The sequence below is a fragment of the Fukomys damarensis genome, unplaced genomic scaffold (genome assembly GCF_012274545.1).
Source record: "Fukomys damarensis isolate Sample0158 unplaced genomic scaffold, DMR_v1.0_HiC HiC_scaffold_28, whole genome shotgun sequence".
NCBI lineage: Eukaryota > Metazoa > Chordata > Mammalia > Rodentia > Bathyergidae > Fukomys > Fukomys damarensis.
Window position 1 is genome coordinate 37,481,193 of NW_022900940.1, and position 16,540 is coordinate 37,497,732.

Below are 16,540 nucleotides of genomic sequence, written 5' to 3' on the forward strand. Positions count from 1 at the left end.
GGGGGATTGAACTCAGGACCTTGTGTGTGCAAGGCAGGTGACAGCACCACTGAGCTAAATCCCCAGCCCTTTAACTTTTCACTTAGTTTACAACTTGAGAATTAGTTGTATTTTTGACAAGCATGTCTCATTCGTATCAGCTTTCAGCAATTTGGGGGAGGTACTGGGGTCGAGCTCAGAACCTTGCTGGTGCCTCTGAGCTAAATCCCCAGCCCAGCTTTCAGTACTTTTTACTGAAATAGCTACGGACATCGACATTTTTTTGTTTCTAGAGGCAATACATTTGAATTTGGTAGTACTTATTTGGGAAAATTTGTTGGGACAGTGGAGATTTCGGAAGGGAAGACTTGGTAATTCTTAGGGAAAACTTGTGGGTAGGATGTAAAACCCAGATCTGGAATTGAGAGTGTAGAGTTTTTAGTTTTCACTACCAGTTAGTACCTTCTACTTTAGGGCAGGTCACTCAAGGTCTCTGAACAACCGCATTTTTATTTTGGTTTCTTTGTTTTGTTTGGTTTTGGTTTTTTGAGACAGGGTCTCACTATGTAGTTGAGACTGACCTAGAATTCACTATCTCATCCAGGCTGGTCTCGAACTCATAGTGATCCTCCTGCCTCAGCCTCCCGAGTGCTGGGATTACAGGCGTGAGCCACCACGCCCGGCCTCCTTCACTCATTCTTAAAATATGTGTTCTATGTTCTTTTATTGAGACAATAGGTATTTATTAAACACTTATTTTTTGTTTGCTTGCTTGTTTGTTTTTGGTACTAAGGATCAAACTTGGAACCTTGGGCTTGTGAGGCAGGCAGTAGCACCACTGAGCTAAATCCCCAACCCTATTAAACACTTATTATATAATATGCATGAGGTTTTTCTCTCTTCTTCTCTTGGAATACCTGATCAAGCACCAAAAATACTCCAATATACCAATGACTCGCTGATCACAAATTTTTATCTCCTGCCCTCACTGTCAAGTACCAGAGGAAACAGATCTACAGCTGGATGTAACGTGTGTGTGTGTGAGTGTGTGTGTGTGTGTGTGTGTGTGAGTGTGTGTCAGACAAAGAGAGAGATACGTGTTTATGTACTAGAAATTTACAGACCAGAAGACAATATTGTCTCTTTCCAAAAAACTTGCTCTTCTATTTTATTTCGTAGCTCTTAATTACTTCAGGAATCACCAGTTATCCAAAGATTCTAACATTCACTTTTTATTCCCCCTAACCAAAAACCTTTACTTATGAAGTATCTCCCAGCCAGAAGTGGTGACACACACCTTTAATCTCAGCTATGAGGGAGACTGAGGCAGAAGGACTGAAAGTTCAAGGCCAGCCTACAACTTAGTAAGATCCTACTTCAAAATAAAAAAGCCAGGGACAGTGGCACACACCTGTAATCCTAGCACTCAGAAGGGTGAGGCAGGAGGATTGCTGGCATTCAAGGCTAGCCTGAATTACATTCTTTTTTTGGTACCGGGGATCAAACTTGGGTGCTTGCATTTGTAAGGCAGGAGGTAGAACCACTGAGCTAAATCCCCAGCCCCTGGCCTGAATTGCAAGGAAGAAGACCCTGTTTGGAAAAAAAGAAATTTTAATAAAAAATTTTTAAAAATATAGGCCAAGGATTTACATTTAGCTTAATGGCACAGCACTTGTCTGGCAAGTGTAAGGTCTTGAGTTCAATCTGTAGTACCAAAAAAAAAAAAAAAAAGTTTTTTTTAAAAAAAAAAAATTTTAATACAAAATTTTTAAAAAAATAGGCCAAGGATTTTCATTTAGCTTAATGGCCTAGCACTTGTCTGGCAAGTGTAAGGTCTTGAGTTCAATCTGTAGTACCAAAAAAAAAAAAAAAGTTTTTTTTAATAAAAAATTTTTTTAAATAATAAAAATTTGTAAATAAAAATAAAAACTAAATAGGCTATCTCAGTAGTAGAACTCCCCTGGGGTCAATCCATAGTACTGTAAAAAGTACTCCTTCCTCTCTTCTTTCAGTAACATTATTTGAGAAGCTGAGGCAAGAGGATCACTGTGAGTTTGAGACCAGTCTGGGCTACATAATGAGTTCAAAGCCAGCCTGAACTACATAGTGAGATCCTATCTCAAATAATAATAATAATAATAACATTATTTGAGACCTTTTCATGTCTTTGCAAACTATTCCAAAATCTTTTCACTGGATTCTCTTTGGTCTTGGTCTCTTCTCATTTTTATTAGTGTTTCTGTTCTACAGCGTAACTACACGGTATCATTTACTGACTTAGAATCCTTTGGTGGCTGCTCATTTCCCCTAACACAAATTTCCAGGTCATTAATACGGTAATCTGGCCTCAATTACTTCTCTACTGACATTTCTGCTACATCTCCCAATGCTTCAGACACACTGGAATGATTATTTTTAATCATCACCAAAATAATTATGGCTAGAATTTAGTGAAAATTCACTATAAGACAGATACTTTGCATATATCGCCCAACTTCATCTTGACAAAATACTGTGGTTTTTTTGGGGTTTTTTTAGTAAGAAAACAAAGATTTGAAATTAAGTAGAAGTACACGACTTCAGGCAAATTAGTGGCAGAGCTGAGATTTGTTCCCAGTCTAACTCCAGGGCAAGCGCTTCCAACCTTTACATCCTCCAGCTCCGTCAGTCATACGCCTGCCTCTGCGTAGGCTAATTCGAACCTCATCAATGATGTCCACTTATCTTCAGGGCAAATGGCACCTTGTAAAAGCACAGTATCTCCCAATTTATTGATCAAAGCCCGTCTATGCTTTTAACATTTTAGTAAAACTTCTATTTGTGCACCTAATTCATGTTAGTCCATACCTTCTCTTCACTCTTGTGCTCGGCCACTTACACATCATATACATTTACACAAAAGCCTCCAATAAGGATGGAGTATCTACTTCTGGGCAGGAGTTGAACCTACTCATACTGTTCCTTCAACATACTGTTAGATATAAAGCAGGTGCTCAACAAATTTTCTACATAAAAAAATGGTGAAAGAATGTTTTTTAAGAAGACTTGGAACAACCAGAGGCAAAGTAAAATATGCCAATTTTTTTTTTTGGTACCAGGAATCAAACTCAGCGCCTCTCAAATATGCCTTAGGGTGTTTAACTACTTTTCTAAAGCAAAATCACTAAATTAGATCTCAAATGTGCATATTTTATCAGTATCTGCACCATCAAGCAGTTTATCTTTGGACATTCCCATTCATCATCACAGTGGCTGATGCACAGTAACTACTGTGCTGCATGGCTTCCCACAGGCACTCACTGTGTTTCTACTGGTGGCAGCAACCAAGGCTACAGACACACCAAGTCCTAGGCACAGAGATCACCTCACTCTCAGCATCTAGGAAGACCTAGACAGCAAGCCCTGGATTAGGCACTGAAGGAAAACTTGATCTTAAGAAACACCCAGATGAACCTGTTAATATTCTGTTCTTTAATCTTTACTTGAATACATTTCTCCTCAAATACAGTAAAATATATCTGGACTTCACTCCTGAAGTATCAAAAAAGACAGCCCTTTAAATGAAGAGGGCTTCAAAAAAGAATTTCTTTGAATTGAGTATGTAACAATTCAACTTTGTATTATACAAGACATTTCTGAGTACATATATGGACAAATAAAAACAACGCATCCAATGCTATCAAAGTACAAAGCATAAAGACCAGCGATTTCGGTCAGTGGTTCTGCCTGCCTCGCAAGAGCAAGGTCCTGAGTTTGATCCCTGGTACCAAAAAAGAAAAACAAAACAAAAATGCAAAGCAAAGCAAAGAGAGGCAGTATGATACTAGACATCAATAAATAAGAGGCATCAGTAAATAAGATACTGGGCATCAATTCTATTTTTTAGAATAGCTATGTTCAATTATAAGAACAAATTCCGGCAGAAGAAAAGTATTTTGTTTAAAGGGACCAACAATTATTAAAAAGGTTTTAATCCACCAGCAGTTAAGAATAAAGTAAACACAAAAAACTTTAAAATTAAAAAATAAAATGGTTTATTCTTAAAAAAAGAATAGATTTCTTTCTTTCTTTTTTGTTTTAAGTTTTTAGAAAACATTTTAAAACACGGCACCATGGAGTTATATCCTGTTTTGCTGTATTGCATTTAATTTGTTTGTTTATTTAGTTATTTATTTTGGGGCCAGGCATTTAGCTCAGTGGTGCCACCGCCTACCTCGCAAGCACAAGGTCCTGAGTTCAATCCCTGGTAACAAAAACAAACAAACAAAAACAAAACAAAAAAACCCAGCAAAATATACACGTAAACTGCTGGTCTATTTTTAAACAGGGAAGACTAGACCACCAAAGGAAACAGTATTAATTGTGAGGGAGTATGTATGTTCCCTACCTTGTCATTTTCTCTTTTTTTAGACAATCGGCTGTATCTGTTAATTGCAGCATCATGATCTAGAAGGCAGAAATGAGTGCTGACAACCATCCGACAGTACTCTGCAAAACTTATAAATGCTCTAAATGTTCTGAACACATGCATCTTTCTGAAAATGTACAAGAATTCCCTACCACATGATCATCATATTCAAATTTCCCCACAGCCAAGTTTCCACTAAATTATGTGTCTATCAAACTGGTAAATAAAAACAATTGATTCCAAGGAAACTATAATCCACTAAGTTTTTTAAAGTATGTTTAGTCCAAAAATTACAAATGTTCGTTAAATAAAAATTGGAATACACAGGAAAATAAGGAAGGTAACATATTATACTACCTCTTTAGACGTTATGAAAATAACAAACTAGAAGACTGATTCAATAAAACTTTAAAATTTTTCTTGTAAACACAGTATTCAAGTAATACTGATTTAAATAATATTCACTAAAGCTTTTAATTAGTTTTTTTTCAATTATTACAAAGAATCAACAAAGCTGTATACTGATAAATGCATCAATAAAAAATAAGTATATAAAGTATTCAGGGCTTACCATTACTAGCAATCTGAAACACTTCTTTTAATGTTAGGATTTCTGAAAAAGTTCGAGAATAATTTCTGTTTAGCAAATTTATTAAATAGTTTAAAGTTTACAAAGCAATAAATGCCACTAAAACTACAATTAAAACTAAATATTTTATACTTCCACTCAAAGTTACTATACCTGCCCGCTAGTCTATAAAACATTTAATCTTACTGGCAACTATTACATCACTAAAAAATCTACTCAATACAAGTAATATGACACAAAATAAGTTTTAAACCCACTGTTGTATTACAACATGCAAATATTCTTAGTGCTTATTAATTCATTTTTTGACATAAGGCTTTAATAACTTCAAATGTTGAATGGGAAAAAAGCACATTTTATTAATAAGATTAGGCCAATCGGTCCCCTTATATCATGGAGAAAAAAACTATTTTTTTTTTTTTTTTTTTGGTTTTTTTACACAAGGTCTCACTATGTAGCTGAGATGGACCTACAATTCACTATGTAGCCCAGGCTGGTCTCGAACTCACAGCGATCCTCCTGCCTCAGCCTCCCAAGTGCTGGGATTACAGGAATGCACCACCATGCCTAGCAAAAAATTGTTTCTTGACCTTGGAAATAATCATATTTTTTTTCTTTTTTGGTACTGGGGGTCGAACTCAGAACCTTGCGCTTGTGAGGCAGGCAGTAGAACCACTGAACTAAATCCCCAGCCTGGAAATGATCATTCTTAAGGATCATTACAATTATTTACTCCATCTCAGCAGTACATTTGTCTTTATTTCATGTATGCTTTTTTGCAAATGACTGATACATTATTAGTTGTTTTTATTCTGGCTATATATTTTAGAAATAAGTCTATATGACTAAATTTATAAATTATGAAAAAGATCCAACTCTATGAAATCCTCATTTTATCGCCTAGAAACAGTAAATGGGCAAAAAATCCACAAACTATGAAGTCACTCAGTCTTTAGGATGCTGGCTCCGTACTTTTCCCATGACCCTAGCCTAAACAAATCTCTACACTGTTCCACTATCCCAACCTAGGCCTTGGTCATGCATCACTGGACTCACACTTCTTAGTTCCATCTCTTAGACACCAAATCTACTCTATTTCTTTCTCCAAAAAACAAAAACATTATCTCTCTTTATTCCTTAAGTACTTCCACTGGCATTTCTCTGTGCTCATAACCTCAAGCTCAACATTTTTAGCATGATCTAATCTATTTTTAAATTATCTCCTACTTTACCCCAATACTGTATCTCCAACACTGCAGCCACACTGAATTTCTTATTATCCTCAAAATAAGCTAAGTATTGGGCCGGGGATTTAGCTCAGTGGTGCCGCCGCCTGCCTTGGAAGCACCAGGTCCTGAGTTTGATCCCCGGTACCAAAAAAACAAAACAAAACAAAAACAAGCTAAGTATTTCTAGAACACATACCTTTGTGCATGCTAGTCCCTCTAACAAAACAATGACTCACTTTTCCTGGCAAATTCCTCCCCACTGTTCAATGTTCACATCTTTCATGAATTCTTTCTGACCCTCCCGAGCCCTACAGCACTTTCTCATTCCCTAATTATAAAAGGCATAGTATCATAATGATGTGTTTGTCCATCTCCTCTAGGATTTCGAAAAGGAAGGAATTTCTTATCAGTATTCATCAGTATCTAGGTTCAATACCTATCAAGAGCTCCTATAAATGTATGGTGACCAATTTAAGTAAAAGTGGCAGAGGTTATGGTCAGAAATGGTTTAGGTACAGAATAATATACATTTTACAAGCACTGATCTGACAACCGATGAAAAACATAAGCTTGACTTCAATACCTTTAAGATCTCTTTCTTTAAACTGGGTAATGGGGAACATCATGGCATCAGCAAGCTGAGTTGAAAGTACCGCATGACAAGAGCTAAGCTAGTTAAAAAAAAAGACCAAAAAGGCCAAATAACTAACAGATTAACATTTATAACAAATGTCTATAGAGACATTTAACCAGTCTTATGTAAATGAAGCAAAACTACTTTAACAGGCTGATATATTTTACATAAGAAAATACTAAAAAATTTGATATAGTACAAAATATTATACAGTCAAAATTTTTCACTTAAAATTCCTAAACTTAGAAAGATCCTGGACTTGGCAACGAATTCTTAGCTATAACAAAAGCACAAGGAACAAAAGAAAATATAAATAGGGCTTCATCAAGATTAAAAATGTGCATCAAATGATGCTATCAAAAAAAGAGAAGCTAGCCCACATAATGGAATAAAATATTTGCCAATGACATACCACAGATTACACTTAGAATAAAGAACTTCTACAAGACAAATAACTCAATTAAAAAATGGACAAAAAGCTGTGTGCAGTGGTACACACCTATAATCCTAGCACTCCATGAAGCTGAAGGAGAAGGATTGCAAGTTTGAAAGTTCAAGCCCAGCCTGGGCAACTTAGTGAGACCCAGTCTCAAACTAAAAATAATAAAATGGTCTGGAGTACCTCAGTATGAAGACCCTGAGTTCAATCCCCAGTTCTAGAAAAAAAAAAGTTGTTAAGAACAAGGATGTAGTAAAGGTAGAACCTTGTTCCTTGCTGAAAAGAATATAAATGGTGTGAGCGGCCAGGATCCCAGCACTCAGGAGGCTGAAGCAGGAAGATGGCTGTGAGTTTGAGACCGGCCTGGATTAAATAATGAGTTCCAGATCAGTCTCAACTACACAGTGAGACCCTGTCTCAAAAAAATAAATAAATAAATAGATAAATAAATAGTATGAGCAATATAGAAAACAGTGTAGTGTATCCTCAAAAAGTTAAACATATCTGGGTACAATGGTGCATGCTGGTAATCCCAGCAATCAGGAGGCTAAGGCAGGGAGATCAATGAGAGTTCAGGCCAGCCTGGGCTACAGTGAGTTCAAGTCCAGCCTGAACTATACAATAATACCCTGTGTTTTAAAAAAATAATAATAAAAAAGTTAAACATAAAGTACCATACGATCAAGCAATTCCACTCCTGAGTAGGTACCCAAAAGAACTGAAAACTTGTTTTCAATAAAACAAAGGTGTATATGAATGCTGTACTATTTCACATTAGCCAAAACGTGGAAACTCAACTGTCCATAATAAATGGATAAACAAAATGTGGTAAAGCCAGGGATTTAGCTCAGTGGCACCACCGTGCATGCCTCACAAGCAAAAGGTCTTGAGTTCAATCCTTGGTACCAAAAGAAAAAAAAATGTGGTATATCTCTATGATGGAATTTTTAGTCAGCAAAAAAAAGGTGGTGGGGATGAAATGCTGACTCATAACACAGATAAATCCTGAATACATGCTAAGTAAAAAAAGACAGACACAAAAGTCCACAAGCTATATGGGTCCATTTATATTAAATACACAAAACTGGAAAATCTATAGACACAGAAAGTTTTTTAGTGGTTGCCAGGAACCAGAGTGAGCATGAAGATGAAAATAACTATTTTAAAGGCAGACAGTTTTCCTTAGGACAATGAAAATCTTCTGGAACTAGAGAGCTGTGAGGGCTGCACAATACTATGATCATAATAAGTTTCATGACTGGCAAATTTATATGTATTTATCATAATCTGTTACAATGAATTAATAAAATATTTTAAAAATTACCCTGTGGGTAATAGGCCAGTGGTGGGTTACTTGCCTAGCATGCACATATATCCAGTTAAGAGAACTACAAAAGACAGTATTTAGTGGTTCATGTCAAAATAGAACATTCACTGAAACAGTTGAGATAGTTAAGATTCTCAATACATTTCTCACTACTAGCTTCCAGTTTTGTTTTTTAATGATTTGCTATGACAAATGGTTTAAGAAATTAAAGGTTGATTTTGCTGTTTGGGATGGAAGGATTAATAAGGACTGGACAGTATAAAAATGTAAATTTGCAAGCCAGGGATTTAGCTCAGTGGCACTGCTCCTGCCTTGCATGTGCAAGGTCCTGAGTTTGATACCCAGGGGGAAGGTAAATTTACTTTGGCTTTTCTTATGCACGTGTTTTTCAATGTCTTCAATGTTTATTATACTTAATTATCCTTCCTTCCTTCTATTCCCACTTTTGTAGTCACAAAAATTAAAGAAATGGTCAGTAAGGCAGTTCACTACAGCATGTTGTAAAGACAGTTAATAATAGTCACTTCTTAGAGCAAGGGATTTAGCTCAGTGGCACTGTGCCTGCCTGACCAAGTGCAAGGTCCTGAGTTTGATCCCTGGTACCAAAAAAAAACCCAAACAAAACAAAACACTAATAATGGTTACTTCTTGTTCTTATAGAGTTTTTTTGGTTTTGGTTTTGGTACTGGCAATCAAACTAGGGTCCTTGAGCTTGCGAAGCAGGCAGTGGAACCACTGAGCTAAATTCCCGGTCCTTGTTCTTACAGAGTTTTAAAGCTGAAGAACAAGCATTTACAATATATTTTCCAAAGTAATTTAATAAAAATAATGAAATTAATAATAATAACTAAATAGTAAATGCAACTTCACAGCAAAAGAAAAACCACAGAGGGCTTAGCTATGGCTCACAGCTTCAGCCCTCTTTCCCTGCCCACGTCAAATGACACAATGAATGATACATGGGGTGGGAACAGAGAAAGCCCATCTCTAAGCTTACTCCTGGAAAACAATGTTTTAACAGATAAAGAAAGCGTTGTTCTTTTTTTTTAATCCCCAGCCCATAGCATGACCAGGGCCATTTCCCCCGACCCCACCTTCTGTACCAGGGATTGAACTCAGGTCTTTGAGCTTATGAGGCAGGCAGCAGAACTACTGAGCTACATTCCCAGCCCCTGAGAAAGTGTTATTTTTATAAGACAGCAACCAGCATGAAGAAATAAGACCCTTCTTTAGCAGTCTTTGTAATAAAGTTTTATTCCTTCAATTATAATAAAAGTTCCCAATTAAAACTTAATAATTAGAGTAACAATTATGAAAACACTAATTTAAGGAAACTAAACATTTACCTCATCTATAACTTTTGAAAACTGTTGTAAAGTAGAGCTCATAACTTCATCATCACCCCCCAAAGGAAAACGCTGAAAGAAATGAGATAAAAGTACAACATTGTATGAATTTTGTGAATAACATCACATTTTACATTTTTAGTAATTTCAGAAAACTAAAATTTTGAATAAGCTCCAAAAGTGACAATAATTTTAATAATCAATGAATACTAATTTAAATGTTTGCTAAATAACCAATTAACACAGTATAGTACAACACACATAATACTGGGAGTTCAAACATTTTGTGTTTAGCTCCAGGTCCTCTAATAACTAACCATCTAACCTTAAGCAAGCCTTAAATTCATCTCCTTATCTTCACGTATAAAGAGAAAATAAACAAGATAACCTCTGCATCTAACATAAAATCATTAAAACTATCTTATTATAATATTTCAATGGCATTTTTTTTTTTTGGTAGTACTAGGGAATTCACCCAGATCCTTCACACTGGGTTACATCCCCAGCCCTTTTAAAATTTATTTTGAGACAGGTCACTAAATTGCCCAGATTGGGTTCAAACTTCCAAATCTGTAATCCTTCTGCCTCAACCTCCCAGAATGCTGGGATTACAAGCATGTGCCATCACACCCAGCCAAAGCTTTGGGATTCCTGATGAGAAAGTCCACTGTATAAAAATACTGTATCAATGCATATGTTAAAGTATGCTCTTAAAACCTGTAATATACAGTACCTGTTTTTCATATTCTTTTAAAAGTTTTGAAGTCAGGTGTGTTGCTGCACTTAATTCATTCTATGGAGAAAAATTGGCATTCAAATTAGCACAATATTACTGATTAAGACAAGTTTCAACTGAAGATACCTACACTACTTTTATTTACTGTAAGACAGATATTGAACAGTATTTTTTTTAAATCCTCATTAAACCACTGGAAAGGCAAATACCATTGAAGCATTTCAAAGGGAAACTCAAACCATAAGAGGCAATGTCAAAGAATTCAGTGATGCTCCGGGTATGTTCTTTTTTTTGCTGTTGTTGTTATTTGGCTAATAAAAAACTAAGCATTAAATATTTTAAAAGCTAGAAGTAAACTGTGCATAACCTTAACAAAATCTTTACAGAGATTCTAGATGGATTACTGTTACTCTCTCTAGATGCTGATAGTAGACTATCATAAGCATTTAATAAGACAACCAAGCTGGGTGTGGTGGCACCCACCTGGAATCCCAGCACTCGAGAGATTGAGGCAGGATTGCTGTTTGAGGCCAGCCTGGGCTACCCAATGAGTTCAAGGCCAACCTGAACTACAAAGGGAGACCCTGTCTCAAAATGCAAAACAAAACAAAAATAGTAACAAACAAGTAAAATGTGGCTGACTTACTTATAACACAGCCATATTTAAGATTTTCATTTCAGCTTCTTTTACAGTGATAACAAAAAATACTTCTTTCATATGTTAATTAAATATTTGCAGTCAAAAATCAAACCAATTATCATAACGTTTTTATCTTTTTTTGTGTGGGGGTGGTATTAGGGGCAGAACCCAGGGATGCTCTAGCACTGTGCTACATTCCAAAACCTTTTTTAAATTTTTTATTTTAAGAAAGTTCTTGCTGGGTTGGGGATTTAGCTTAGTGGTGCTGCCACCTGCCTTGCAAGCACAAGGTCCCGAGTTCCATCCCCAGTACCAAAAAAATAAGAAAGTTATTGCTAAGTTTCCGAGGAAGGATACAAATTTTCTATCCTCCTGCCTCAGCCTCCCTCAATGCTAGCCTTATAGGTGTGCACCAGGTGCCTGGCTCATCATACCAATTTTTTTTTTTTTTTTTTTTTGTACTGGGGATCAAACTTGTGAGGAAGACGGCAGAACCACTGAGCCAAATCCCCAGCCCTCATCATATCACTTTTAAGTGCATAATGAAAATGTCAATCCAAAAAGGAGAGAAAATGAGGAAACAATCTTGTATATTTGATTAATCCCTAAGAAAGTGTATCATAGAACCCAGGTTGCTGTTAAAATTTATAATTAGGTGATACAAACTCAAGTGTTGCGTCTATTCTCTAAGAAAATCTAGTCATAACCTTCTTAAATTCATCTCCTTATACCCCAAAGCTGTATTTTTATTCCCTTCTACTACATGGATAGAGGCAGGCTGCTTTCAAATCCTCTGCTGAGAAAGGAAAAGGATCCCTGAGTTTCATCAAGAAAGCCCTTATTGTTTGGGAAAAGGGACAAATGCTTCAATTTTGTCACTTTTGTAGTGCTATAAACTATATACTACTAACTGAAATGTAACTCTATAATACAGTATACTTAATGTTCATTCATCCTTTCCACAAACATTTATCACCCAGGGCAGGGCTAGCACCAGTAAACAAGACATAGGGCTTAAACAGGCACTGTGTTAGCCCTTAGCTTTTTGTGTGTGTGTGTACAGGAAATAAAACCCAGGACGTTGAGCTTGCCAGGCAGGCACAGCACCACTGAACTACATCCCCAGCCCAGCCCTAGCTTTTTTACCTGTGCATCATAAATCCGATGCATAGCTTGATACAACTGGTTCATATAGTTGGAAATAGCTGTGGCATCTTCTTCAAACACACCCAGTAAAGACCTTGTCTGGATAAAATAAGCCAATAAATGTGTTAATTGGTATATAAATCAGAGCAGATGGAAAAACATTTTTCCCTTACAGTAATAAAAATCCTAAGACAATATATTCTAATAATTCTACATTTTAATTTACTTTCTCGAGGCTGGGAGAGCTGGAAATTGAACAGAGGGGTGTTCTTCACACTGCACTATATCCCCAGCCCTTTTTAAGAGATGGTCTCACTAAGTGGCCCAGGCTAAGCTTAAATTTTTGATCCTCCTGCCTCAGTGTCTCAAGAGTATTGGGACTACAGGTGCGCCCCACCATGCCCAGCTAGCCTCAGGAAATCTTGTTTGGCCATTGCCATCCTTAAGAAAAATCTATCCCTTGCTTTTATTTTTTCCTCCAAAACTGGGTAATTCCAATTCAAAGAAGGTACACATTTATTTATGACTAAATGAAAAAGCTTTTCTCTCAGAGGAGGGCTAAACAGGTTTTTGTTTTGATTTGTTTGGTTTGCAGTGCTGGGGATTGGACCCAGGGCCTTATACTTGCTAGGCAAGCATTCAACCACTGTGTTACACTTGCAGCCCAAGTTCCCTATTTACAGTCAAGAATATTGGGTTTAATATTATATAATTACTATTTGTTTAAAGTTTAGAGCTAACAAAAATAGAATCAATATACCTTTTTATTTAATCAAAATGGTATCCATTATAAAATTTACCTTTTCATATACTATGAAAACAAATAAAACAATGCTGGCAATAAAGCTATGACTTGAGGTTTTCTCATGTATTGATATTCCAACTAGAAACAGACCCTTAGACAGAATTTTATTACATATGGCTCTCATGTAAATGTGAAAAGGATAATACAAGTGGCATAAATGAAATGCATTCCTAAAATTTTTTCACTCTCTAATTCAACTCGACTCATTTTCTAACTCAAGTCATCAATATCCACATTTTCTCCAACATTATTCTTTTCCATATCATGAGATGACAAATATTTCTCAGAAGTACTCTAGCCTCTAGTATTTTTCTTCCAAGCATGAATACTTGTTCAGCAAATTTTGATGATGGTGCTCTGCTTCCACAAGGTACAAATGGAATTTTTAGATAAATTGATTTGTTGGCTGAACAGAAACGCTGAATTTGGCTACTGTGCCACTAGGAGAAATAAAAACCAAGTACTGTACATGTATTTGTAAACAATGTCAAACTTATTACAACTGCCACTAGCCAAGAGCAATTGTCAAGATGCCGTCAATCCAAATTGGGCATGGTGGCGCACACCCATAGTCCCAGCCCCTCCAGACTGAGGCAGGGGGATGGCATGAGCTACTGTAAATTAAAACTAAAAGAGGGGATGAGGGCCTGGGATTTAGCTCAGTGGTGCCACCACGTGCCTCTCAAACACAAGGTCCTGAGTTAGATCCACAGTACCAAAAAAACAACACAAAAAAAAAGGGATGAGGTTGCAACTTGGTGAAAGAATACTTGGTTAGCATATGGCTCTCAGTTCAATCCCCAGCATTAGCTTTTTTTACATAGCAACTGGCTGGCAGGCCACTTTTGACTAGATCAAATAATCTAATTTAAAAATCTATATTAAGAGCTTTAAAAGTTACCATATTTTTGTTACTCTACTCTAGGTAAGATAGTCCAAAATGAGAACAAAAATTTATAACCAAAAGCAATAATGTCAGTTCTATTTATAAGAGAATTACTTAGGAAAAACTTTCTAAAAGACCAACAATGGGAGCCAGGCACAGTGTCACACTCTTGTACTCCCGCTACTAAGGAAGGCTGAGGCAAGGGGATCTTTCCACATAGTCTGGGTAGCAGAACAAGACTTCCTCTCAAGAAAAAAAAATATATAACTTTAAAAAAGTCAGTTAAAACATGCAATCTCCAAATCTGTTTTATTCAGAATGTAGTAATCTATAGAGATGCTTAAGATATAATGTTAATTCTTCAGCCATACTACCCTGAACACGCTCGATCTCGTCTGACCATGGAAGCTAAGCAGGGTGGGCCTGGTTAGTACTTGGACAGGAGATATAATGTTAAGTTAAAAGCAGGATAAAAATTGTTATGCACAATATAATCTCAATTACATTAAAATACACAGATTAAAGCCGGGCATGGTGGTGCATGCCTGTAATCCCAGGACTCAGGAGGCTGAGTCAGGAGGATCACTGTGAGTTCAAGACCACCCTGGGCTACATAGTGAGTTCCAGGTCAGTCTCAACTACATAGTGAGACCCTGTCTCAAAAAACCAAAACCAAAACAAAACAAACAAACAAAAAAACAAAATAAAAATGCGGTTCAGAGACCTTGAGTGACCTGCCCTAAAGTAGAAGGTACTAACTGGTAGTGAAAACTAAAAACTCTACACTCTCAATTCCAGATCTGGGCTTTACATCCTACCCACAAGTTTTCCCTAAGAATTACCAAGTCTTCCCTTCCAAAATCTCCACTGTCCCAACAAATTTTCCCAAATAAGTACTACCAAATTCAAATGTATTGCCTCTAGAAACAAAAAAAATGTCAATGTCCGTAGCTATTTCAGTAAAAACTACTGGAAGCTGGGCTGGGGATTTAGTTCAGAGGCACCAGCAAGGTTCTGAGCTCGACCCCAGTACCTCCCCCAAATTGCTGAAAGCTGATACGAATGAGACATGCTTGTCAAAAATACAACTAATTCTCAAGTTGTAAACTAAGTGAAAAGTTAAAGGGCTGGGGATTTAGCTCAGTGGCGCTGTCACCTGCCTTGCACACACAAGGTCCTGAGTTCAATCCCCCTATTCAAAAAAAAGAAGAAGAGAAGAAAGGGCCACTTGTTGAGTCTTATTTAACAACAACAACAAAAACCTGACCAATACCACCACAGAATTGTTAATGGTTTCAAACAACTATAATTTCACCAGCTTTTTTTTCCTGGTTCTAGGGATTGAACCCAAAGTGTTGGCACTGACCTGTATCCATGGCCCTTTTTAAATTTTTATTTTGAGACAAGGTCTCATTAAGTCGCTAAACTGCCCAGGCTAAAGTTGAACTGGCTGGGCCAGGGATTTAGCTCAGTGGTTCACTACCTGCCTTGTAAGCACAAGATCGCAAATTCAATCCCCGGTACCATCAAAAAAACGTAAAGTTGAACCTGCAATGCTTCTATTTTAGCTTCCTAGAGTGCTGGGATCACAGGTGCACATAATCACTCCTTGCTTAACAACTATACTGAGAGTGTTATTAAGCAAATCTGAACTAACTATACTGTACACTGGCAGTCAAAATAAACCAAATGTGGGTTTCTCTCTGTCAATACAGGCTGATAAGACTACATTAGCCAGCAAGCAACTGGCCTGGCCTGTGTAGATGAAAAAAAAAAAAAAAAAAAAAAAGGCAGAAATGCCATCCAAGAAAGCAGTACCTAGCGTTTTCCTCCTCTTTTCTGGGAAAGAGGAGTGTGTATTAAACAAAATATACATGAGATAAAGCAACTGTATTTCTAAATAAGCGAATTTTCAGAAAATGTGCACCCTAAGTGGTAACAACCAAGAACACCATCTGAAATCGCTCCTGTAAAAGGTAGGCACAGTAATGAAATTTCTCTAAGCAAGTTAGAGCCCAGCCAACGCCATTGTGCAGTTGATTCCACGCTTCAGTACTGAAAATGTAGTCAAGTGTTTACATTTTCCAAAACTGTCTCAAAGCAACCACACCAGCCTCATCTCCAAAGCACCGAACCCAGGGCTTTTATTTTGATGAGTTTATCACAGCGGAGTCCGCGGCCAGAGCTGCGGTAGTGGAGCCGCGAAGGCGCAGCGCATCAGGGCCGCGCGCGGCTTGAGTGACAGTGGCCACCGCGAGCACCGCCGACGCCTCTCCACGCGGCCTTTCGGCACCTCCCGCGGAAAAACGAGCCACTTCCTTCCCTGGCGTGCAGAGTCTTGGAAAGCTTTAATGGAGACTACCGGGTTGTGTCCCC

At 37.1% G+C, this 16,540-nt stretch overlaps 1 protein-coding gene across 2 annotated transcripts in view; it reads right to left on the reverse strand.

The window, feature by feature from the left end:
* Appl1 (adaptor protein, phosphotyrosine interacting with PH domain and leucine zipper 1) overlaps positions 1-12,590 on the reverse strand; it is a 30,834-nt gene extending 18,244 nt beyond the window's left edge. For both annotated transcript variants that reach the window (XM_033757011.1, XM_033757010.1), the window contains exons 1-6: positions 12,474-12,590; positions 10,685-10,744; positions 9,952-10,023; positions 6,789-6,876; positions 4,959-5,000; positions 4,367-4,425 (exon numbers count right to left, since the gene is read on the reverse strand). In XM_033757011.1, the coding sequence (XP_033612902.1) occupies positions 4,367-4,425; positions 4,959-5,000; positions 6,789-6,876; positions 9,952-10,023; positions 10,685-10,744; positions 12,474-12,518 (366 nt within the window). In that variant the 5' untranslated portion in view covers positions 12,519-12,590. The remainder of the gene's footprint in view (positions 1-4,366; positions 4,426-4,958; positions 5,001-6,788; positions 6,877-9,951; positions 10,024-10,684; positions 10,745-12,473) is intronic.
* Between the last annotated feature and the right edge of the window lie 3,950 nt (positions 12,591-16,540).